The sequence below is a fragment of the Heptranchias perlo genome, chromosome 30 (genome assembly GCF_035084215.1).
Source record: "Heptranchias perlo isolate sHepPer1 chromosome 30, sHepPer1.hap1, whole genome shotgun sequence".
NCBI classification, from domain to species: Eukaryota; Metazoa; Chordata; class Chondrichthyes; order Hexanchiformes; family Hexanchidae; genus Heptranchias; species Heptranchias perlo.
Genome location: NC_090354.1, coordinates 15,520,122 through 15,547,509, shown reverse-complemented (window position 1 = coordinate 15,547,509; position 27,388 = coordinate 15,520,122). Strand labels below are relative to the sequence as shown.

The 27,388-nt window shown below is 39.5% G+C and overlaps 1 protein-coding gene across 2 annotated transcripts in view; it reads right to left on the bottom strand.

Annotated features, from left to right (window-relative positions):
• The window catches only part of nags (N-acetylglutamate synthase), a 36,708-nt gene that overhangs the window by 8,457 nt on the left and 863 nt on the right, over positions 1 to 27,388 (bottom strand). For both annotated transcript variants that reach the window (XR_010958013.1, XM_067968961.1), the window contains exons 2-4: positions 22,835 to 23,109; positions 21,040 to 21,253; positions 10,499 to 10,679 (exon numbers count right to left, since the gene is read on the bottom strand). Coding sequence is in view for 1 of the 2 variants with exons in the window: in XM_067968961.1 (XP_067825062.1) it covers positions 10,499 to 10,679; positions 21,040 to 21,253; positions 22,835 to 23,109 (670 nt within the window). In the remaining variant the exon portion in view is untranslated. The remainder of the gene's footprint in view (positions 1 to 10,498; positions 10,680 to 21,039; positions 21,254 to 22,834; positions 23,110 to 27,388) is intronic.

Genomic DNA, 27,388 nt, shown 5'->3' with positions numbered 1-27,388 from the left:
CACAAGGTATCATAATTGTATGGGACAGGCTGGATGGACCAGAGAGTTTTTTCCTGTCCGTCATTGTTCATACGTTAATCTGAGTGTGGTGAAATGTTATGCTCTGCACTTGCAGCTTGGAGACCATGAATGTTCTGGCTGGCCCATGTACACTGGCAGCTAACTTATGATTACATGGACAATAAATAATGATGATAATGGGAACCATGGCATGTTCCTCTAGATCAAGGGTGTACAGATTGCAACCCATGGGCCACATAGGTTCCCAAGCCCTGGCAATAGGCCCTCAAAGGGGCTTGATCGGGTGGATGCGGTAAGGATGTTCCCAAGGATGGGTGAAACTAGAACCAGGGGGCATAATCTTAGAATAAGGGGCTGCTCTTTCAAAACTGAGATGAGGAGAAACTTCTTCACTCAGAGGGTAGTAGGTCTGTGGAATTTGCTGCCCCAGGAAGCTGTGGAAGCTACATCATTAAATAAATTTAAAACAGAAATAGACAGTTTCCTAGAAATAAAGGGAATTAGGAGTTATGGGGAGCGGGCAGGAAATTGGACATGAATTTAGATTTGAGGTTAGGATCAGATCAGCCATGATCTTATTGAATGGCGGAGCAGGCTCGAGGGGCCGATTGGCCTACTCCTGCTCCTATTTTTTATGTTCTTATGTAAAGCCCATGTAATGGTTAAAACCGGAAGTAGGCAGGTTGGGGTTGGGTACCTTACCACCTGCCCCCAACCCAACCGTTTGTGGGGTTAAAATTTATCCCATGATACAATCTTGTACTGCCCAGAGACTAAAAGCTTGGATACTCCTGCTACAGATAGGCTTAGAATCCATTCTGTTGCTGGACACCCATGATCTGGTTTAGGTTCTAAACAAAAGACCTATTTATATACACTGAACTCTATCTTCAGTTAAGACTCTTGAGAATCTGCTTTCATTTTAAATGCTTTTCCTGCATCAGGAGGAGCGTCCCCAAACATATCCATATTGTGAATGATATTAAGTATTGTACATTATTAAGGGAATACATTGCACACATTGATCAGGAAAAGTCAGAATTTTAATTGGAACGGTTAATCTCAATTTTAAAACTATTTGGGGTTTGAATAAAGCACAGCATCAGGGCAGATATTTGTCCTTTTTAAAAATAAAGATTGCCAAGTGTCTTGCAAAGTGGTGATGGTGGGTGCCTTATGCTATATTACATACGTGGTAAAACTTGTGAAACACGCATCCTGGGTGGGATGGACAATTGGTCCATCCAGCCTGTCCCACACAATTGTGATCACCTCATACAAGCTTGTTGTAGCTCCTAGACAGGCATGGGGAATCTAATTGATTCCTATCCACATATGTGGAAAAAAAACCTGCCGATTAACTATCAATGTCGGATATTCATAGTTTGAACTGGTACAGTGCCTTGTACAACACATTAAATACTTCCTTAATTACCTGCATTCTATTGAAGTCTGGTCACTCTGCAGGTAACATAGGTGGAATAGTGCAATCATATTGTTGTTCACAAAGCAAAGAAGTCAATGTGAGCATTTTGTGTATCTAATACCCATTCTACAGTTGGTAGAAGCTTTCTCCACAACTATAAAAGAGACAAACGAGTGATTTAAATGTGCATTTTTGATCTTTTCCATTCGGAGTCACCAACTCTAAGAAATCATTCTCTTACCTCACCACCACAACCACTGTCAATATCACCACCCTAACATTCTCCTAGGGAAGAATCAGCATGATCCTGAGATTGCACGTATGTTTATTCTCTGGAAATTACACAAGAAATATACAACTTTAAAAAAAACTGACCATTCAAGTCGGAGATACTTGGACCCGATCTTTTGGGCAAATCCGGCGGAATGAGCATCATAAGAGCCTGCTAGGTTATTTACTGGCATATGTGTGTAAGCAATAGCGTTGTAGTGCTATCACGGTTGTATATCTTTCCACTGCATAGACTTAAACAGAACGTAAGGTAATTGACCAAGCATTTTGTAAGTTTTACTCAACATTGTACAAGTCTTAATTATGGCCATCAATTCAAATATCAGTTAACCAGCTTTGCAGGCGGAGATTGAACATTTTGGATCATTTGCCTCATACTTCAATTTAAAAAGTGGGGAATGTTTGTGGACCAATATCCCTTGGCGTATAGAGGAAGAATGGGAAGCAAAACGCAAAAGACCCAGACAGTGTGCAAAGATTGCTCCATGTTGTTTGGAGGACTCTCCTTCAGTAACATTATATTAGCCCCCACCTTCCAACGGTAGGCCTTTTCTCTTAAATAAATAAAGTAACTAGTTAACCATCTATTTTATTTCATACCCATTCAGCTGTAAAACAAGCAGCAATGGGCCAAACCATAAAAATACAACGGCCATGGGCCAAACCATGTAAAACCAACTAACACCAACGGGCCAAAGCAGCACACAGGCCAGAGAGTCATCACCAATATAACATGCAGCTCCAAATGTCTATGTTAGATGGAAAAACATAGTGGGCTACCAACTTCAAGAGGAGCTGAGCTAACCTTGAAATTTGTCTTTGAGCTCAATGCTGAATAAAGATGTACCTAGATTAAGCCTACCATAGCCCCTAACCTCAACCAGTATGTTGCAGAAAATGAACTGAAAATAACTTTGAAAAGGAGTCAAAATAGATCAAGTTTTGATTTTTGATTGCATATGACATTGAAAAATAAAACAGTTGGCACCTGATAAGCCATCCTCAATGTGTAATAAAAATCTAGGCAAGAGAGGACAGAATACTGCTTAACATAAAAGAACGTTCCAGAAACCAAAAGCATAGGATATAATTTGGGGCAATCCATTTTTTAAAAAATTCAGAAATTCCTGCAACAAGGACAAAAGGGACTAGAAGCAGACACGACAAGGAATATTTTATTTAACATTTTCAATAAAAAAAGCACATAGCTACATTATTTAACATATAGTAAGAGATTTTACATAGTATTTACAGCACAGAAACAGGCCATTCAGCCCTACATGTCTATGCTGGTGTTTATGCTCCACACGAGCCTCCTCCCACCTTACTTCATCTAATCCTATCAACATATCCTTCCATTCCTTTCTCCCTCATGTACTTATCTAGTTCCCCTTAAATGCATCTATGCTATTTGCCTCAACTACTCTATGTGGTAGCAAGTTCACTCTCTTGAGTAAAGAAGTTTCTCCTCAATTCTTTATTGGATTTATTAGAGACTATCTTATATTTATGGCCCCTAGTTTTGGAATTTCCCACAAGTGGAAACATCATCTCTACATCTACCCTATCTAACCCCTTCATAATTTTAAAGACCTCTATCAGGTCATCTCTCAGCCTTCTCTTTTGTAGAGAAAAGAGGCCCAGCCTGTTCCGTCTTTCCTGATCGTTATAACCTTTCAGTTGTGGCATCATCCTTGTAAATCTTTTTTTGCACCTTCTCCATTGCCTCTATATCCTTTTTGTAATTTGGAGACCAGAACTGTGCACAGTACTCCAATTGCGGTCTAACCAAGGTTGTATATAAGTTTGACATAACTTCTCCACTTTTGAATTCTATTCCTCTAGAAATGAACCCCAGTGCATTGCTTGCATTTTTTTATGGCTTTGTTAACCTGCATTGCTACTTTTAATGATTTGAGAGTCTGTATCTACATCCCTTTCTTCCTCTGCTCCATTTAGACTATTTTCCAAGGAGTAAGTGGCCTCCTTATTCCTCTTACCAAAATGCACCGCCTCGCACTTGTCTATATTGAAATTAATTAGCCATTTATACGCCCATTCTGCAAGTTTGTTAACAACATCTTGTATTTTGTTGCAGTCTTCCTCAGTAGCTATACCCCCCAATTTGGTGTCGTCTGCAAATTTTGATATTGTACTTCTGATTCCCGAGTCAATTGAGAAGTACTTTAAGTAATAGTACAAAAATAAAATGTTAAACTTACTGTGAGTGTAACAAAATCTGGTTCTGTGTGGAACGGAAGACTCCATGGTGACGTTCTAATTAAATGAATGGAGAAGGGTGCTGCTTGCAGGCCAGTGCAGAGAACAGACATACTATTGAGCAACTTGCTCAGTCATTTAGGCCTAGACTTGTTGTGGAATGCAACACAACCTGATAATGTCACTGTTATAAAAGAGCCTACAGAGTGATTACATAATATTCAGGCTTTGTATTCTTGGTGTATTACCTTTCTCAAGTTGTTCGTGGGTGTGAGGTGGGCTAGTTGATGGTCCAATTGTTTTTCACCATGGCCCTCCTGATGATCTGCACTGTTTCACAGGTAGCCCAATGGAGGTTCTTGCCTGGAGGCAACTTCTCCAATTGCCTTCTGGGTAATTGGCTATTGGATTCCCAGAAGGATTGGATTTCATGCCTTACTATTCCATAGAAGCCACTGTGGATTCATTCCCAGAAAAAGCATATGTGGTTTTGAATGAGTAAGATTCATCTGAGAATATACAAATAGAGGAATAATGACTTAAATACTGTTGGAAGGTCAACAACAGTAAACAAATATAAATTTACAGACATAAAATACAAGAACACAACATGCATTAGGAATATATATGAAATGTTAAGTGAAGTGACTACTTGATAACATGTGAACATGCATTATTTGTGTTTGATATCTGTATAGAGGTAATAATAGATAGATATCTGTTGTAAGCACTTACCAGAATCAGACACTTCAATTGTTTCGATCTCATCTGTTCTCATTATGTGTAGGATTCATTCTTCATTCAGCTGATATCAGGGTTTAACTTGTCCGTTTAACTTGCATACTATTTTCCTTTTGTTACTGTCTGCAGAAATGAGGCCAAACTCATTTACAAAGGGATCATATATTTAATTTCTGGCTGTTAACGTGTTAAATCAGCATAATTCAATCTATCATTGGACGACGTAAGTTACCATTTGCGGGAAATTGTAATGTGGAAATGAGGAGTTTGAGTAAATTGTTATTTTTGAATATTTAATAGCTAAAAATATGCTAACGGCCCACACAGACGGATTCCCTTTGCCCTCGTGCTGTTTAAATGCACACCACATCATCCAGATTTAGAGCTGCAGATACATGATGCGTAGTGCAACTAATCTATTTTCGGACCCGCAAGACAGGACAGCAGCATCAGCAAAGAAACAAACACCCAAAATGTTAAGGCAGGTTGAAGTATCTCCATAATATCTGGAGAAAACAGAAACACCTCCATATCAACCAAGATATTTATGTTTAAGGCTTAAGTCATTCTAGTCTTGCTTTATAGATGCGAGACGTGGACCATACAAAGAAAATGAACAAATGCTTGGATGCATTCCACAGGAATTATCAAGGGCAAACCCCATAACAGATGGTAGGACAAGTTTTCTTAAAAAAAAAGCTTATTTTTGCAAAAAGCTCATGCAAGATTCCTGATTAGTTGAAAATGCTTATGATGATTTGGGCAAGTGTCCATTTCGGCTAATATCACAATCCTTCAACAGATTATGAAGAATTTTCTTCAAAAATAAGAGATAAGGGGTACAGTCTGGAATGAGTTTCAGGAAAACCTGTGACTATTTTCAATGGGGAACATTGCTCTGTATGTGTGGTATGTATTTTTGTATGTATGTATGTAAGTAAGAGGAGGGGCTCATTTCAATGTAAGGCACTCCTGAATAAAGTTAGGGAAGAAGTGCTAAAGGTTTCTTATTACTAGGACCACTGCTTTCCCCCTCACCTGTAACCTGCCTGGAGAGCTGCCACTACTCTCAAAGCTGGAAAGAAGCAGTTCAATTCACATTAGCAATGGGCCCATTGGTGTGTGGCACATATTTCATGGACATAGGAGATGGTGAGAAAGAGTACTATATATCAAAAAGACTGCCCCGATAGTAATGTTTTACTTTAAGCAATAGTTAATTTGCCACAAAAGCACTTCAGTGCAAAGAGTTCTGCATCAGTATTTTCTATGGAGAAGTTCAACATTGGTGGATTGGAGCACTAAAGAACAAACAATAAAATGCAGAAAAGAGAGCACAACAAGAAAGACAATTCAGGAGTTCCTACAGCATGGCATAAAGACACATCTTTCTGGCTGTCAATTATTACTCATATGGGTGTATATTTACTTTCGGTAAAATGTATTGCACAACCTGTTTCCTTGGTGAAGCAGAATTAAAACTAAAAATTTTAAATACAAATTTCTCCCTTGCCAGAACAATTTCAGCTGTGCTAAAAAGGACTTGTGGTGGATTTTCTACTGTGTTTGAGCATTAATTCTGCTTGACTTTCTCGACCAAGTTATTCAACATAAAGATGCAGACATTTTCAACAACATAAAATTATACTAATCATTTAATAACACGTTGACAGTTAAGTATCAACATACTGAAAATTAACACATTACCCCTACATAGACAAACGTGGAGGTTCTCCATCTACAATCTGATCAGAAAATGGTGCAGTAAACATCCTTAAGAATCTGGAAAGCCAAGTTTTCAGAAAAGGTAGTTGGATGTGCTGGAGGAGGTGATGGTACACTCAGAACCACTGAATCCCAAGCCTGGAAACTCTCTGACACAAAATGAACTTGGCAGGATACCCAAAATGGTTTAGTAATTAAATGAGTAGTCAACAAAAATGGCCTTAAACAAACAAAGTGGAACTGGTGAAGGATCTCAGAACTAAAAAGTGCAAACAAAGTTAGGGCAGAAAGTGCAACAACTATTCCCTCCGAAACCTTGCAAGGTGTAGGATGCATGGGGATGGGAATTGTTTTGTACAATTAACAATCTTTGTATTATTTAAGGAATAGTTTTATGATTCATGCTCCCAGTGTGGAGCTGCACCTTGGGATTGTGAGTTTGTAAAATTACCCTTTTAGTATCAATTACTTACTATTGAGCAATACACACTGATGATTAGCTACATGGACTGTGATGATGTTGTGATATCCTAACTTCATTTCTTCTACTCAAGCGTTATTGTAACTGCCATGAAGGACTTCATACTTTGCTCTTACCCAACTGTTATATCTGGTATTGCATCTTGATTTAATCATGTCTATTGCACAAGGCACTTTGATCTGCCTGAAGCACCTTGAGCCAACCTTGTCTCTGCTCATAAGTCCTGTAAATCCACTATCGGAGCTGATAAATATAACTTTATTGAAGCATCATTTGCTGTCTTCCTGCTCCTTCAGAAGTCCCTTCTTTTGGTCCTTTGCCAAAGCTTGTCTCTTCAAACTTCTGTAAATTATTTTTACCACCTTTCATCACTTCTGAAAGTTCAGTTGCAAGCACCCTAGAGGAAAAGTTGGTCTTTTTCTCACGTTTCTCTTCAACTCCATTCCTGAGGATCTTAGCAAAGAACCTTACTCTGTTGCTCAATGTCTGCCTGTCCATTGGATCTTCCAAATTTTGTAATCCAGCAAAGCTTCTGGTCTTAATGGTATCCCACTTGTCTTCAAGCTGTGCCTTGGCTCTGGAATTCTGTTCATGCACATTTTTGTTGTCATCTTAGAAATCTCCAAGGCTTTTGACCAGATATTCCCTGTATACTTCTAAGGAAGTTACCATCATACATCTTCTATCCAAAGTTATGTACATAGTTATGTGGTTTCCTCAAATTGCTCTGTCTATGCTGTTGCTGATAGCTCATAGGAACAGGAGTAGGCCATTCAGCCACTCAAGTCTGATCCACCATTCAATTAGATAATCGCTGATCTGTACCTCAACTCAATATATCTGCATTTGTTCCATAGCCTTTGATATCCTTATCTAACAAATATAGATCAATCTCAGTCTTGAAAATTTCAATTGACCTGGCATCCACAACCTTCTAGGGGAGAGAATTCCAAATTTCCACTACTCTTTGTATGAAAAAGTGCTTTCTTCTTTCACTCCTGAATGGCCTAGTTCTAATTTTAAGATTACGCCCCCTGTTTTGGATTCTCCCACCAGAAAAAATAACTTCTCTGTATCTACCCTATTGAATCACTAACATTTTAAAGATCTTGATTAGATCACCCTAAACAGTCTAAACTCAAGGGAACAGAAACCAAGTTTATGCAAACTGTCATCGTAATTAAACCCTTTAAACTCTGGTATCATTCTGATGAACTGCACTGTAACCCCTCCAAGGCCAATATGTCTTTCCTGAGGTGCGGTGCCCAAAACTGAACACAGTACTCCAGATGGAGTCTGGCCAAGGCTCTGTGCAACGGAAGCATCACTTCCTCACTTTTGTATTCCACCTCCTTGAGCTAAAGGCCAACATTCCATTAGCCCTTACATTTACACACACTTAAATTTTACATATATCAGGGATTGCTCTGTCCCACTGCATTCCCTTTCCATAACAATGACTTCATCAACTCTCCCACTGCTTATCTTCCATATCAATGACCACCTCCACTCATCATCTCATCCTATTCACTTTCATAATTCTATAATTCCATCTATATTCATCAATATTCTTCAAATTGAACACCATCAGTGCACACAACCTCTTGTTCTTTCACAATACAGTGGTTGAATCACTACATCTTGAACTTATCTATGGTTTTTGATGGAGCAATGAAAATCTTGTTTCTTTCAATTCATCAAAAGTCACAATTTCTTTGTGTTTCTCAGAAGTTCAACAGCAGTTTCCCCTCTTGTTTCCTTTGATGATGCCACTCTTATTTCTTCATCATCTATGTTTGGCCATACTATCTCAAATTGATCTCATGTATCTCCATTGCTAAAGCTGCCTCCAAGAACTCTTGGATGCTCTTTTGCACCATACACTTCTTTTCCCCTCAACAACAACAATTTGCATTTATATAGCACCATTAACCTAGTAAAACGTCCCAAGACACTTTGCAGGAGCATTATTAGATAAAATTTGACACCGAGTCAGATAAGGAGATATTAGGACAGGTGACCATAAGCTTGGTCAAAGAGGTAGTTTTCAAGGAGCATCTTAAAAGGAGGAAAGTGAGGAGGAGAGGATTAGGGAGGGAATTCCAGAGCTTAGAGTCTAGACAACTGAAGGCATGGCCGCCAGTGGTGGGGTAAAGAAAATTGGGAATGTAAAAGGGGCCAGAATTGGAGGAATACAGCATTCTCTAAGGGCTGGAGGAGGTTAGAGATAGGGAGGGTCGAGGCCCTGGAGGAATTTGAACATGGATGAGAATTTTAAATTCAAGGCATTGGCTGGACCAATGTAGGTCAGCGAGCCCAAAGGTGACCAGATCTATAGTGACCAAGACCATAGACTTGTAAATTGCTCCCCGATCTGGGAAGGCTCTTAAAGCATCTCACTCATCAGGACAGGATACAGGAAAGAAAATTGTGGTATCCGAGGATATCCTTCTAAACTTGTACCTTACTCTGTCTCTCTACCTCCATTGCAACCCAACTTGTCTCTATTTATCAACAACACCCTGTTGCTCCTTTGAACTTTTCTCTCATGTTTCTCCTAAGCTCCAAATATGCTATCCTTCTCCCTGCATCTCACGGTGTTGAAATCATAATGCATCAAACTTTAATTTACTCTCGTAGGGCCTGAAGACTGAATCCTCCTACAGCATACACGCTTTTATGGCAAACTTGGCATTGTTTAACCACACTTATTAATAACCTCATCTTTTCTCCTATTCTTTTCTAAATTGGTAGTTTCCTGCACAGTGAGCTTTGGCATATTACAATGACACCGGATCCTCCATTCAGATAGTTCCTTGCTGTGATGCAGTCGTCAGCTATAGCTGTTATTATGTCTGCTATCCGTATATACACTTCGGGCAGACATCATTTTGAGGTATTTAACAGAAACATAGGAAATAGGAGCAGTAGTAGGCATACGGCCCCTCGAGCCTGCTCCACCATCCAATAAGATCGTGGCTGATTATCTACCTCAACTGGATTTTCCCACCCTATCCCCATTTCTCTTTATTCCCTTAGTGTCCAAATATAAATTGATCTCAGTGTTGAATATACTCAACGATTGAGCACCCACAGCCCTCTGAGGTAGAGAATTCCAAATATTCACACCCTTTGAGTGAAGAAATTCCTCCTCATCTCAGTCCTAAATGTCCAACCCCTTATCCTGAGACTATGTCCCCTAGTTCTAGACTCTCCAGCCAGGGGAAACATCCTCTCAGAATCCACCCTATCAAGCCCTCTTAGAATCTTATATGCCTCATGAAATGACCTCTCATTCTTCTAAACTCCAGAGAGTATAGGCCCATTCTACTCAATTAGAATGGGAGGAAGCTCATGTGGAGTATAAACACTGGCATAGACCAGTTAGACTGACAGACCTGTTTCTGTGCAGTAGATTCTATGTAATTATAGGTAATCGCACAATATGCAATAAATATTGTGGTCTATACAAGGGTTGAATCTAATAGTTGCATGTAATTAATCAAAAAATACTCAGCATTTGTCATTCCACTGACTGACTGATTAGCTTTGAATATTCCCTATTTATAATATATAAATGTCTATAATGATACCTCGGTGACTGAAGAGCTCTGTGAGAATGGTATTGGCAGAAGTGATGACAGCAGATGATTCTGATGGCATATGGTTGAGGAGATCCATTATCACCTTTGATTTCTGTTCCTCTTTACGACTAATCCAGTTTGCATTTGACAGAAGATCTAGATCAGACGGAAGATTGATCTGTCCCACAACCTGCACCATGCAAAAGAACATGCATATCAATCACCTAGGAATTACAGTAGTGGAGAACCATAGACAGGAATATTACACAGTATATGCGTGACTCTTAATTCATTCAGAACTTAGCTTGAAAACTGCAAGTGAATTCCTCTTTATGCTTTGGATAAATGAGGGAATGTTATTCTGGAGTAAGTGTGCCATATTTTATCTGTGAAATGTCTGTACTATTACAATGAGACACTCAATTTGAGCCTTTGGAATCTGGTATTTCCCCATTTAAAAAAAAAAGCCATAGGTGCCAAATCACTTTGGTAAACGTCGAGGTGATTCCATGTTCTGGTGCTTCTTGCTGGGAGCACCGGATTTTGGAATCATTCCTCTTAATGTTTTCTTTTTTCAGGAGTAATTCCATACCTCGTAAGCTATATACTACTGTAAGGAGACTTGGCGGTAATTTATATACAAGGTGAAGAGTTTCAGAAAAATAAATAAAAGTTTAATTTTACAGGCAGCACATTTGTGTATCTCATCCATTTAGATTGGAAGTTTAGTGTAGTGTGTCCTCACAGACTAAACAGTTACTCCCTGTCTTCATGGTAGATACTCTGTACAGTAAGGATCAAAACCACAAAGAAAGGGGACCAACCATTAAGGGTAAAATATGAAAGTCACTTCCAGGGCAACCAGTAATATCCAAAAGCACTTTTGAAATTCATGCTTTCTAAACATATCTAACAATTAGTAAGAATGTCCAAGACTGATAATTTGGTTGGGCAGGAGCCATTTAAAAATATTTAGTGTCCACAACTACTGAAAACCCAATGCTGAAGCTCAAATTTGGGATAGGTTTCCTTTATGCAGCTTTTACCTGATGGGAAGCTATGCACCACATGGTAGGTATCCTGTATTTGTTTAACAATCATTTATAGAAAAAGTTTTTAGTTATAAAAGGTAAAGTTACAAAATAAACATCCGTTTTGGAGACACAGTCGCACAGTAAGGAGGTTCTGGTGGGGTCCTTGGCAACCTCGGAACTTTAAAATGATTCACGGTGGACTCCACAAACCATATGTCAGTTTGAAGTCTACAGGGATATGCTTCCTTAACATATATAATACTTGGATAGATCATCCAATGCAGGCACTCGAGTAGAATCACCGTTGAAAACGTCGATAGAGAAAATTTCTGTTTTGGAGACGTGTCCTATACCCCTTTTTATTGTAAACAATTTTACAACACCAAGTTATAGTCCAGCAATTTTATTTTAAATTCACAAGCTTTCGGAGGCTTCCTCCTTCGTCAGGTGAACGATGTGAAAATGAAATCCTCGAAATGAAATCGCATTTATAATTCACAGAACAATGCTTGGTGAGTACAGACAGTTTTTTCAACTGCCCGTTGCCAAGGCAATCAGTGTGCAGACAGACAGGTGTTACCTGCCAGGTCTCACAGAATATACAAATCACCAAAAAAAAACAAACAAAAAAAAGAGATAGAGAGGTAGAAACATAGAAAAGACAGCAACTGACCCGTTAGCGTACTCCAAGGCGGCCTTCGAGACACACGACAACGCAAAATCGTCGAGCAGAAATTGATAGCCAAGTTCAGCACCCATGAGGACGGCCTCAACCGGGATCTTGGGTTCATGTCACGCTACACGTTACCCCACCAGCGAACAAATGTTATCTGTTTTTAATATAACGGGTCAGTTGCTGTCTTTTCTATGTTTCTACCTCTCTATCTCTTTTTTTTTTTTTTTTTGGTGATTTGTATATTCTGTGAGACCTGGCAGGTAACACCTGTCTGTCTGCACACTGATTGCCTTGGCAACGGGCAGTTGAAAAAACTGTCTGTACTCACCAAGCATTGTTCTGTGAATTATAAATGCGATTTCATTTCGAGGATTTCATTTTCACATCGTTCACCTGACGAAGGAGGAAGCCTCCGAAAGCTTGTGAATTTAAAATAAAATTGCTGGACTATAACTTGGTGTTGTAAAATTGTTTACAATTGTCAACCCCAGTCCATCACCGGCATCTCCACATCCTTTTTATTGGATAGACTGTGCTCTGAAATTTACTATGTAGTGGTTCATTATTAAAAGTTGTTTGGAGAAATCCACAGCTTTGAAAAGTAACGTACTGAATGGTCTGGTGACACCTTTCAATGTCTCTGGCCTCAGTGTACAAATTCGATTCCACAGACTATATAGAATTTTGAAGCTCCTCACTCATTTTGCATTCTACTAATTTTTGTAAATGTATGAGAAGTTTAACTATTTCTATCCAAGTGTCACTGCTGTTTATCATGGTGCTTAATGTGTAAGGACTGGCATTTTTAATGCATCAGTTACAATTTTCCATAATCGGATGCTCGCTTTAACTTGTGGTAATACTTGAGAAAAGTAACATTGTAAACTCACACCAGTGATATGCTTTTCTTTGTGTTATATAATGTATAGTTTAGGAAAACTTTGTTAATGATGCGCAACAGGAGGCCGACCAACGTGCACGTGGTATGTGACACAGTAATAAAGCTGACTGACACACAACTACAAAATCAAGGATATCACATTGATATCTTGTCTATCAAGGCAGCAAATTGAGAAATACACTATCCATTATATAACAACCACTACATTCTGTCTGTTCAAAAATCCAACGTGTCCACAAGGATACCTCAATCGTGCGCATTACATACACAATGCTCCCTCAGCCAGCAGTGCACAGCCATTACATCCACTTCATTTGCTTGTGAACTCCACAATGAAAACAACTGTCACATTCTACACGTCCTACCTTACTCTACCACCATAAGCAATAATCAACTCACTCCTCAGACAGTGCAGATCATATATCCATCAATTTATACTCACAAAAGAATGCCAAAACAAAGTCACACAAATAAACACACAAAAAACTAAAAGACCATTTAAAAAGGTACATGTGAAGAACACTTGTTGGTAATAAAGTGATGGGGTTTCAGACCACGATTTTCCTGTCCATTTAAATGTATGGAGGGCAATCGCTGGCTGGTAAGAGCACAAGCAGAAAACCCTAACCATAGTGTTTGTTCCACTTGAGGTAGGCTCCACAAAACTCACTCGTGTAACAAACAGCAATTTCTTCCAGTTACCATCAAGTATCCTCTATTTTAAAACAAAAACTAACTGAATAGTTATACTCAACCAACTTATATGAAATGTAGACATCAATGATTACACTAATGGTTGTAGCTTGTTGCACATCTATTTATCGTGTTACGGCAACAGGAACTTTTTTTTTTAAAAAAAGGAGGGCGAGTAAACTCGAGACTGTTATTTGCTGGTACCAGTTATATTCAGTGCAGCCCTGGGGGCCACCAATTCAGTTGGAAGAATGCATTCTTCCAAGACCATCTGCGAAAAAGGGAAACAGATAGACTTAAGTTTATAGGAGTTACTCATGATGTCTTTTGTTTTCTATTTATTAGTAGATAGCAACCCCCTTATTTTAGGTGCCCATTCACCACTCCTCTACTGAAGGGGCAGGCAGGGAACCTGTTGCCAGACTGCTGCCAGTGTGCTGAAGCCAGATAGCAGATGGTGTGTAAGAATTGGGTAAGGTGGCTTGCTCTCGTTCCCTCATGCAGGAATTGCTCAGCCCCATTCATAAACTTTCCTTCAACAGCATGGCTGATTATTTCCCTCTGTTGAGCTCACAGCCCCAAACCCACCCCTTAGTGCAGCACATTGAGGCACCAATGCAATATGACTCCATACTGCCCACCACCACTATACAGAATTTAAATCAGTTTGTGGGGGCATCTGTACCTGGTCGATTTTTTTTTTTAAAACAATGCTCTGTGAGATTTAGTTACATTGCCTAGGATTTTACGACAACTGTTTAGTTCAAATATTGGGATCTTGAGCTCAGATCCTACAGAAGTAATTAAAATAGTTTGAGAATTACAAATGTGCGAGACAGCTGCAGCTGCATCGTACAGTGCGTTCTGAGCACAATAAGACTCTGCAGCACAGTTCTTGTCTTAGTGCAGTGGGAGACAAAACTAAAAGAAAATCCTTTCACTCATGGTAGGATCTCATCAATCATGTCCATCTCATCTTCTCTGCCAATCAGACAACTACAAGATCTTACTGTGCTTTTCAAATGAACTATAATACTGCAAAGTTATATTATGGGATTTGCAGTCTCTTAATTAGCTTAGTCAATTCCCTATACCCATAAGTGCAGGGAACTGACTTGAGTAAATTAAGACAAAAATTATAGTCATTATTAGTTGCATTTAAGTGGAGTTTTGAGTAACAAAGTAACTTTATTTCACCTGGACCCTGGATTAAACCACTGCCTTTGCGAGATGCAATAGTGACACTTCGTTCACTTTAACTCCCTCTCTCATTCGCCAACATATTCATTTTTGTCTACGAAAGTCATTACTCCTCTAAACTTTCTCCTCTTGTTCCTCGAGATCCACATTTGGAAGATACACGCTTTACTTTCTCCTTGGCCCCTCACTGTGTTGAAATCAAGACTTCTTTCACTGTCTTTTTTTTTCTATATTGAAATTGAAGTTAAATTTATTGAAATCAATGTTGAGTCCAGAAGGTTGTAAAGTGCCTAATCAAAAGATGAGGTGCTGTTCCTCCAGCTTCCATTGAGCTTCATTGCAACAGTGTAAGAGGACGAGAACAGAGAGGTCAAAGTGGGAGTGGGATGGAGAATTAAAATGGCAAGTGACTGGAAGGTCAGGGTCACACTTGCAGACCGAGTGCTGGTGTTCAGCAAAGCGATCACCCAATCTGCGTTTGGTCTTCCCAACGTTGAGGAGACCGCATCGTGAGCGGTGCATACAGTATACTAAATTGAAAGAAGTGCAAGTAATTTGCTGTTTCACCTGGAAGGAGTGTTTGAGGCCCAGTACAGTGGGAAGGGAGGTGGTGAAAGGGCAGGTGTTATATCTCCTGCGCTCGCACAGGAAGGTGCCGTGGGAAGGAGAGCAGTTGTTGGGGATGATGGAAGAATGGACCAGGGTGTTGCGAGGGAATGGTCCCTTCAGAATGCTGAAAGGGGAGGGGAGGCGTAAATATGTTTGGTGGTAGCATCTCGCTGGAGGTGGCGGAAATGGCGGAGGAGGATACATTGAATGTGGAGGCTGGTGGGATGGAAGGTGTGAAGGCAGAAGTGCAGGAAGTGGGTCGGACACGGTCAAGGGCCCTGCCAACTACAGCGGAGGGGAATCCTTGGTTGAGGGAAAAAAGATATATCTGAAGCACAGGTGTGGAAGGTGGCATCGTCAGAACAGATGAGATGGAGAAACTGGAAGGAATAGAATCCTTACAGGAAGCGGGGTGGGAGGAAGTGTAATCAAGGTAGCTGTGGGAATCGGTGGGCTTATAGTAGATATAGCTTTGCTGATCACTTCTGCTCAGTCTGCAAGTGTGACCCTTATCTCCTGGTCGCTTGCCATTTTAATTCTACACTGTTCCAATGAAGCTCATCGGAAGCGGGAGGAAAAGCACCTCATCTTTCGATTAGGCACTTCACAACCTTCCGGCCTCAACACTGATTTCAATAACTTCAGATCATAACCACTGCTCCCATTTTTTCCAGACTGCAGGTGCTGGTAATGGTTCTGCTGTTGCCATTTACAGCTCCTCTCGACCCATCTTTTCTTTCTTTACTTCTCCCATCACCAACCTCCTTGCCTTGCACCATCATCCCTTTTGTCATTTAATCACTCCTGTCCTCCACCCTTTTGTTCTTTCCTCCCCTCCCCTTTTGCCTGGCTCTGTACTTGGTTAAAAACTGTTAAATCTTCAACTCCTTCCAGTTCTAACGAAAGGTCATCGACCTAAAATGTTAACGATGCTGCTGGATTTGCTCAGTATTTCCAGCATTTTCTGTTTTTATGTCAGATTTCCAGCATCCATAGTATTTTGCTTTGAAATATATAGCTGATTTGTTACTTGCTTTCAATCATCTTCCATTCTATATAATAATTTTCTGTTCAAATATGCATTTGTCAGCTCGAACCTTCTATTTCTATTATCCCTCTTATGGTGGAATGTATGATATTTTCAGTGTCCGGGAGATTGCTGCAATAACTTACACAGACACCAGTAAAGTATTTTAAAAGCGCTGAATGAAATTGAATTTGATCTGTGGATTTAATTTGTGTAGCACGAAGGTAAATTTTCTTTCTTCCCAGGCCATGCAAATGTGGGCAAGACAACAAGGAGGCAACCTCATTGGACATCTGCCAATCCTGTTCTGTACTAACTACTATCCTTCTAATTTTCCCTCCCTTTTGGCAGGGAGACTTTGACTTGGTGCCTCACCTCAATGGTACAACTGAGATTTGGTGCTCCAATGTACTGTCTTTTCGGATCTCATGGATTTGGAAATAAATACACAAATAAGTTTTTAAAATAAAAGACTTCGGGGATCTGTACTATTAAAACCTTGGCCAGCATGACACTGAATTGGTCAAAAAAATGTTTGAGGGGCTGACTTCAAAGGCCATCCTCTGCTGCGTAGGGCTCAAAACCAGAGCACATATTAAAATAATTGTACTTGGTATTCCATAAAGGGGTAAGTCCACTTCTGCCAACCTCTATTGTTGACAATAGAGGCTCATTCACCAGGGAAGAAGTGGAGTACATCTTCTTAATGGGCCGGTGCCAAAATCGACTCCTCCCACGTACCTGAAGGCTCTCTCCACAGCTGGCACCAAGAGAGATTGTTCGACGCTGAAAACGCCCATTGGCACTTGAAGTAGCGCTTTGACAACGACGAAACTGAAAAACAATTACAATGAGGTGGTCTTGTCTAATGCAGGCCAGCTGCAGAAGAGTCTCTGAAACTGGCAATGCCAGGGGAGGCATATATATGATGCTGGAAGGGATGGCTGATGCCATTCTCCTTATTAGTGACCTGGACTTACTCCTAGTGGCACATGATATGCTGGGTGTGGAACGAAACAAGATATCTGTTCGAATTGGTACTGAAACCAGGCAAAACTGAATTATTAAATTTATGTTTTTAGTGAATTTTTGTGCTTGTCAAAATGAGGGATATTGGTGCTGATGAAATTGGGGAATGCAACACCTTTCTGACTTGTTGCACCTGATGTCAGCATCATGCACTCCAAGGTCAGATATAGTATGGCCAGGTGCAGAGTAAAGCTCCCTCTACTCTTCCTGAACAATGTGCCAGCTTCATTTCCCACACCAGCCATATTTATGGTCTCTGAATGAGTTTGCAAATTTAGTGCCAAATTGTGCTAAAGGATGGGTAATTTGTGGTGTAGGCTCACCTCAACCAGAAATTGGCATGTGGGGCCTTTACAGCCATACAGAGAGAGAAAACTTTCATCAGAGCTGATTGAAACCCAAGTCGCTGAAGTGTGCTACCCAAATCTTTAAACAAAATAAATCTATGCACCATTGTTAACTAAAGCAGAAAGAAAGTGTTAGGGAGTACTTTCAATACATACAAGATCCTCATCTAAGCAGTGTTTCCACAAATGCCTATTCCAATAGCTTACAGCTTACTGCACTACCACAACTCCTGTGTGCACAGGCAGCTTTGTGCTGCCACTGGCTGAAAATCATATCTTAGTTCGATCTGGTTGCTTCACTGATGCTGTTGTAGATATTACTGGAGAATATTAAGCAATATGGAATTTGAGGGAGGACAGAAAACTGAATTAAAAATTGGCCAGAAGGCATAAAACAGAGTCTGAGTTTAAGGGCAGTATTTCAGAGTAGTTGGGATTGAGTACTGGGGCCCCAAAGGGTTCAATTCTGTAGCCATTTCTATTTACTGTATACATCAATGATTTGGATACAGGCCTGGAAGGAGTGATGTTGAAATTTGCAGATAATACCAAAATAGGAAGTATAGTTGATTCTTTGGTCTTCTAAAGGAAGCTGCAAAGGGATATTGATAAGAAGGTGAAATGGACTAAAACGTGGCAGATAGAATTAATGGTCAGTAAGTATGAGGTGATCCACTCATACCGAATGAAGTAGGTTCAGTACTGTGGAAGAGCAGAAGGACTTGGGGGTACATGTTCACAAGACAGTAAAGGCAGCACCTCAGGTTGATAAGGCTATAAAAAAATTATGCAACTCTAGGTTCTATCTCAAGAGGTATAGAATATAAAAACCGAGATAATGGTGAGCCTATATAAATCTTTAATAAGGCCTCAGTTAGAGTACTGTGTGCAGCACTGGAGTCCACGCTTTAGGAAGGATATTAAGGCTTTAGAGGGGGTATGACACAGATTCACTAGGATGCTGCCTGGTATGTGGGAATACAAATACGAAGAAAGACTCGAAAAATTGGGTCTTTTTTGTTAGAACATCATAGATTATGGGGCAATATGACTGTGTTTAAAATTATGAAATGATGGGACAGGGTAGAGAGAAGCAGACCATTTCCAGTAGTTGAGGGGTAAAGAATGAGTGGCCACAGATACAAGATTAAATTGTAGAAATTTAGAACAGAGGACAGGAGAAACTTCTTTATGCAGAAAGTTGTGAGGATGTGGAATTCATTTCCAGGGTAGTTTCTGACTCAACCACTATGTCAACATACAAGATTATATTGGATAGGTGAAGGGATATGGGGACAAGTTGGGTAACTGGGATTAGAACTATTTGTTCACATGGAAGGTAAACACAGACATTGACTGGTTGGGCTAAATGGCCTCGTTCTGTGTTGTAACTTTTATGTATTTACATAAATTAGCCTGTTTGCCATCCTTTTAATTCTGTATGGAGACACTTTAATCAAAGCTATGGAAGGGTTTTTCTCATTCCATGCTTTGTTATGTTGGTGACCTGGTTCTATAGCTAAATGCTGTTGTCTGGATCCCTTGCAGAAAGACCCCAAATAGATGGCTGAAAAATACAAAAAAGAGATATCTCCCAAGAAGTAATAGTTTTTAATATTACTTAGAAGCTGATATGACACTGTGGATGCTAGCATACAAAAGTTTGATGGCATTTGTCTAATATTCCCATTCCTGTTTTAATTTAAAATAAATGGCTTAACTTTTCTACTAAAATAGTGGAGAAAGGAAATTCAGATAAAGCATCAAACGTTCATATTTTAACATCTCATGGTATAATTTCAGTGCCTTAATGTTGATTTGAAGGAATACTCTATATTGAAAGTAGCCCACCCACACTTTCCTTCTGCATTAATGAAAACAGGGCCACAGCAGAGATAGAAATCCACAGGGCTGTTCTTTCACAATTAGGACATGAAGAATTGTTAGGAATTTCTGTTCTTAAATGTGGAATGTAATGTTACAATGATTCCTATTACAAACAAATATCAAGTTATTATAGTCCCAGATTATTATCTGAAACTGATGTGAGGTCAACCCTGTGGAAAGCTGATTGAAAGCCAGGACCTGGAGTTGAAAGGGTCATGTTCAAATCCATTCTGCATTCAGACCCCTCAGCCAAATACTTTAAATCAACTCCATTTCCACTATATCAGCATAAATCATGCTAGAACATTCATTCATTATCTTCTAACACTCATGCGCAAGCTAGGAAGATTAGAGTTTAGAGAACAAAAGACCCAAGTTTCCGTGGTACAATTATTTATATTATGTAATGTTTGTCATGGATGAATACCTGTTTAATTTTTGGTTCAAGTATGCACCAAAGTCACCAGCTACTTTCAAGGGCAATTTCTGGTATTTAAAAACCAAATCCTGATCAGACACCCAGATACTCACTATTGGATTTGAATCTCCTACCCACATGATGTGTGCCTGCATTCCATGCATCACAGAAACCTCTCCAACACCCATTACCTTCACTTGTGCTTTCAGTTCGTCCTTCCCTTCTTACCTGTAATGTTGGCTCCTGCTTCCCCCAGTAAGATTTCCCAATGTTGGGTTTGGGGTCGGGTGGGGGGAGGTGGGAAATACTGTAGCATGCCTTCTCAAGGTCTGGAAATAATGCCTATGCAGCACTCCATTGAACACCTGAGTGTGGGAGGAACATTATTACAGCTAGGCAGGCACTAAGGACTGAAAAGGATTTCTGCAGCGACCTAGGGGTGACAGAACGATTACCAATTTAGAGAACTGGTAGAGAGAGGGGGTCAAGTTGATATCAGGTGGACTCAGAGAAATGGGACAAGGCCAAAGGGTAGAAGAGATACCACGTCTGATCAAGTCCTTGCCATTTTCTAAATAGTTTAAAAAAAAAATTGACAGCACTCCTTAGGACCAATTGATAAGTTTTCACACTCTACTGTGTGAAACAGCATCCTAATTAACTGTCCTTTATACGATATCCTGACATAACAAATTTATAGATTGAGCAAAGATAAATTATTTTACTAACCTTTTTGTCACTGTCCTGAATACCTCCTGAATTGTTCAGAAACATCACTTTCAGGGGCTGCATTATCTTGGCAATAGACGCTGTGACACCCAAGGAATTTAAAAGCACTAATTGTCCATCGGACGTCTCTCCCACAGAGCAGATGATAGGAATGTGACCCGACTCCAGGCTCCAATTTAACAGATCTTCCTCCACTGAAACTACACTCCCAAAACTATACAATAGAAATCACAATCAATCCAATTGCCACTACTGTCCTTTGTGCATAATTTGGCAGTCAAAGCATCAAGAATATTCACTCTGATCTCTTATTTCATAAAAAGACCACAATAGCACAGACATTTGAGGATCACACTTGTTCTGACAGGAAAAATATAACTGATATGTGAACTAAAGAGTTTTCTTGCTCAAAGGGCAAATAGACTTTAAAATGATCTGCCAAAGCCACAAACTTACAGGGTACATTTTATTTCACTCCTCACATGTGACGAGGTCTCAGAAAATCCATTTAAAAAAAAACAAGCACATCAATGTAACGTGCTTGTAAATTATTAAAATTAAATGAAGATTAATTAAGATGTTTAAAATGATTTAAAAATTTGATAGGGTAGATAGAGGGAAACCATTTCCTCTGGTGGGGTAAATCCAGAACAAGGGGGCATAACCTTAAAATTCGACCTATGCCGTTCAGGGGTGAAGTCCAGAAGGACTACTTCACACAAAGGGTAGTGGAAATCTGGAACTCTCCTCTCAAAAAGCTGTTGGGGCTAATTCAATTGAAAATGTGAAAACAGAGATAGATAGGTTTTTGTTAGGCAAGGGTACCAAGGGATATGGAACCAAGGTGGGTAAATGAAGTTAAGATACAGCTCAGCCATGATTCAATTGAATGGCAGAACAGGCTCGAGGGACTGAATGGCCTACTCCTGTTCCTAATACTTAAGTAAGAACATTAAAGAAATACTCCATGATTAGGTCCTACAATAGTCCTTTTGGGCTAGATGTTCCACCCATTGACTATGAATTAAAAATCCTTATAGACTGTATAAGGATATGCCTCTTTTTTTTCCAAATTCATTCTAGAACTTATGGTAGGTTGAAAATTGATTCAATAAATTAATTTCTGGACAGCTGGACTCGAATAGAGGAGCCATATCTATTCCATTTCAGAGGTTGAAGCATTATGAAATAGTGGGGACTAAATTCATTTTTTAAATTTAAAAAATGGAGAATGCCCGTTTTTCTCCATAATGAATGCCCTAACAAAATCAGATAAATTTGCATGATTCAAAGCTGAAATTTCTAAGAATACAATTCTATTGCTGAATTGTTACTTAACAGAGAAAAACAGGGATTCTCCTGTTTAAAAGAGGAATCCAATATTTTGGAGCTTAGTTGTAACAGCTCAGTACCTGTCGCTGCTTACTGCTACGAATGGAGCATCATTCAATCATTGAGAGGCACTCAGCAACACACATGTTCATGTGTGTCAGCAGTACAGTGAAAAGGCCAATGATTCCTTCCAGTGCCTCCTCTTCCAGTATGATAAATATTAGAGCATGGGAAATGAAATCTATGTCTCTTGAAGTTTAGCATTTTTCAAGTTAGTGTTATATGTTAAGCACCAAGAACCAAGTGAACCAAGAACATGTGTGAAGTGCTAACGCTCTAAAAATGATTTGATAACAGAATTATTTCTTCTTTACTGTAGAACACTGACGATCAACTTGTTTCTTGATGCTTAGTCCTACTTTAGTATTTAATAACTGCCTGTTATGCTTAAAAATAGCTGTACCTATTGTGAGAAGACGACGCCTCTGCTCGCAGCAAGGATCCTCCATTAAAAAATGGCATAGTGACAGCTGAATTCTTGTGCAGTGCGTCAGTTAGAGACCTGCAGTTCCTGAGTAATAAGGATTTGGTTTCAGTGAATGAATCTGATGTCTCTTCAGCATCCTGACACGATATTCCCATCACAACCACAGGTTTCATGTCCATACGTTGCAGGAATGCCAGGCCGAATGCCAGACTGGATACCATCTCTTTCGAGCAAAAGATCTCTTCATCCACCTGGCAGACAGAAGGATAGATTAGCTAATACCACAAATTAGTTCATGGGTAGTGACTGCAATGTTTCTATTTTCAGACAATCAACATATTACATATTTAGCTTCCTCTTGCCACTGGCTGTTGGTAGTTTTTTTTAAATCCATGGATGGGTCAGGTTCAGATTGTCCTTGTGCAACCTGCTCATGGCCTGAAAAATCCATATCAGTCATTTAAAAAAATATTTCCTGGTTATTTTAGTTCAACTAAATTTTAAAACAGACTGAGACACAGAACTCTAATTTGTTGCAGAGATTCTATCATATCACCATGTTGCCCACTTACTGAAAGCAATGGAAGAGTCACAATGCAATGTCATCCTTTTTTAAAGGATGCGCTTTTCCTGCTCTCTCATGCTCGTTTTAATTAGTAGAAGCACAAGAGGGGATGCATTGGAAGAACATTCTAGTGTTTTATGCTAGAATAAGAGTCAGAGAGCTGACTAAAATTGGAGGTTTAACTTCTAGTTTGTGTTATAAAGCACAAGAAAATAAGAAAAATCAGGGATGACAAAAAGGCCATTTGGGCCATCAAAGTTCATCTTTCTAATACCTTCACTCGCCAATTGTAGCATCCAGTTGTATTTGGTAGTCTCAATGTTCTTGCTTCTCCTACCCCTCCTGTCAGCATTTATGTTAAAATATAAATTCAGTAAAACACAACAATTTTCAAACTAATTCCTGGAATGACATTTCCAGCATAGTACCACTTTTGATTAGTTTTGTGTGTTTTAAGAATCTATATATAATGATTTAATATGGACAGCTTGTAATTGTTTCTTCTTCTTCTTCTTCTTGGACATAAACTCCAACCATGCTGGCAAATCTTCTCTCCATCTCTCGATATTATGGATCTTTTGGATATTTAGTCAAGTGTCAAACCAATGCCCTGAACAGCTGCTTGTTGCGACTGCACCCATGAACTGACATGCCATTATGGACCCACAACTGTACTTTTTAAACACGTGCTTGGGTAGCTTTCCTCCATCTAATTGAAGATTGTAGTCTGGCCATTGCCTTTGTTGTCAATGGATGTTACTGCCCAGATTTCTCTGTAGATTAATGCTATAGCTACATTAGCATTGCACACAGTCTTCCCAGATGTTTGGCAGTTTTTTCTGCACCTTGAACTCAAAAGCTCTGCACCACCTTCAGTCAGCATCCAAAAATAGGCGACTGTGTCTTGCATGGATGACAAGGAGGAACATACTTTGAGAGTTTCTCATCGACATGTAGTCTGCCTTTGCCGAATGCCTACATATACTTCAGTTTCCATCAGCATTCAAGGCCTGTGCAGTTCTAGTCTGTATATCCTTTAAATCAAGTTGTCTGTTGTGATTAATTAATTAGGCTCCTTTGAACACGCTACTTAGTAATGTTTTCCAATTTGATCTTGCTAAGCTGTTGCAGAATGGAGGCAAACATATATTTAGTTAATTCAATACTCATTTCCACACTCAAACAGCTTCCTGACTAGGTGGGCTTCAACAGGTTTTGGCATTCTTCGTCTGATTCAACTGTAAGCACTACGTCACCATATTTTAAGTTTATCAGCAGCCGACCATTGAAGCTTAGGGGCTCTGCTGTTATTTCACACAAAGCAATCCGGAACAAACTGAAAGTATCAGGTGACAAGAGAACTCTGGCACACCAACCTGTTAGTTCACCATTGACCATTACTACAGTCTTGGCTTGATCACTTATTTTTATGATTGGTGTTGATAAGATGTTCATTGGATATAGTAATGCTATAACTTTCTTTTAAAAATCTGTGCCGGATTTGATTAAACACTTTCTCATAGTTGAAGAAGTCAGTTTGGAATTTATTGTCTATTCTCAATACAAGTCCATCAGTTATTGCAGCACAAATGCCTGTTCAACAAGCTTATGACCTAGTTTAAAGTCAGCAAGCCCTTCTGCAAGGTGAGATTCAGTGTATGACTTCTGAGGACATCTTGTTTGTGCAACTGCTTATGGTCTTCAACAAAACATGGCATTGTTTAGCAAAACTGTAATGTAATACTGAGGAGTTTGGATGATATCTGCTTTATGAATCCCTTGCAGAATCCAGAAATTCAATGTGTAGAGGTCAACGTATTCCCTTCTTGTCACATCACGTGGTGCAGTGTCATTGCTTGTGAAATCACAAGATTCTATCACAGGAGGTGGGTGTCATCTGTTACTGGTCCACACCAGCAAAAAAAACAAAGTGGTAAGAGACCATTAACTTTGTCTATGATTGTAAGAAAGGATGACAAGAAGTGCAGAAAGTTGAAAGTTAAAAGTTATGCAGAATAACATATTCTAGAGTGAGCTCCAAGAGAGCAAATCACCTTGGTATTGAGATGATGTTGATAAACTTCAACCTCACTGTTTCCAATATCATCTTAATCCTTCCTAATCTTACAATTGCCTTGTAGGATGTTGCATAATATGTATTATCCTATGCATAACCTTAAACTTAGACACATTATTGTATGCAAGTTGATTTTTTAAAAGTTTATTTACTTCCATTCTTAGGTAGGTTAAATTAGTGTGGTTGCATGGTGCATCAAGTGACAATTAGTGTAGTTTTACCAGGTTTTAACTTGGTTGTACACTATAGGAGTAATTTTATGAGTTTGTGCTTCCAGTGCAGAGCCTCACCCAATGGGAATGCATATTGGGAATTCGGGTGCCCCCCTCCCTTCCATTTCATCAACTAGATGCACATATTAGGAATTTGAGCACATGGGTGTAAAATTTTGGTTATTTCCATACTAACAAAAGGTGAATTACTTCCTTCACTTTATGAATGTGAATGGCCATAACTTGTGTGCATTATTCAGGTGGGTCTAAAGTCCGTCAAGCAGAAGGTGAGGGGAATCAATGAATATAGTCAGAGAACATTCTCTGACTATATATGCTGTGCCTTTATGCAACTCTTCACTCACCCGACGAAGGAGCAAAGCTCCGAAAGCTTGTGATTTCAAATAAAGCTGTTGGACTATAACCTGGTGTTGTGCGACTCCTTACATTTGTCCACCCCAGTCCATCACCGGCATCTCCACATCATACCAACATACAATGCCCTTAATACCATTATTATTTTACTTTTTTAAAACTGTATACTTCTGTATATACTGGCAAATTTTGTTCTCCTCAAAATGAGGGATATTGTTGCTGTGAATTGAACCCATCTTCCCACTTTTTGCAGCCACTGTCAGTATAATTCCCAGATCTTTCCAGTCTGCCCCGACAATGTGTCTTAATACCAAACTCTGAAGCACATCCCTAACATTTTCATGTTGCAAATCAGCCATCCTATGGTCTCTTCAGATGTTACTGCAATTTGGCTGTTAAATTAGAGACAATTTTGTACTGTAACCCCTTGCCCATATTAATTTCACACTGGACCTTTGCAGTCACCTTCATTTCACCAGTCTGCAGTGAGGTTGAACCAGTTCCCAGAAATAAAAGGACAGCCCACTAACTCACTTTACCACTCAATCCTTCAAAAGCTGTTGCCATGTTTTACAGGACAGTTTCAAAACAGTCAGGTTTTTTAAAAAAAGGGAAAATGGTGTCAAATACAACATGATCAAAACTATTTAAAATAAGTTACTTGTAGATGCAGTTACTGATTAACTTAAACTATTGTATCTGTGCTAAATTAATTACTGGATTGAGAGAGGGGGAAACCAAGAAATAAAATTGCTTCCTTGTGTTTACATAGGTATCATGCAGGTGAGCTTTGAAAGATGGTATCCCTACATTGAGGAGTAGCCTGCTACAGAAACTCTGCCAAACACCTCCTAAAATGGAGTTAAGTTCTAGTACCCATTCCAACACCAGCTTTTGTTATGCATTTTCTCTTTGTTAGTTTGGAATTACATATTAAAACACTTATGGTGCTAGGCTCCATTCACAAACACAGTGGTGGTATAACTCTGCTCTTAACTACATCACTGTACAGTCTCCTGACCTGGTCTTGCAAGCCCTACAATTTTTTTTAAAGAGGCGTGGCACTTTGATGGTAGAGCTGGATCTATGATTCTACCAACAACCTGTCAAATGTGTTAGCAAAAAATTATCAGGCGAATAGTAAAGTACAGAGGAGAAGTACTCTTGCTGCCCCACAAGAGTATGCCATTTTAATCCGGGTTGGGTGAAGGGGCTCCAGCTGCGTGATCTTATCTGATTCCAGCCTGGCAGCTTTCTAGATGTGAAGCAATGGGCCTACAATTAGAATCTCTATCGACGTA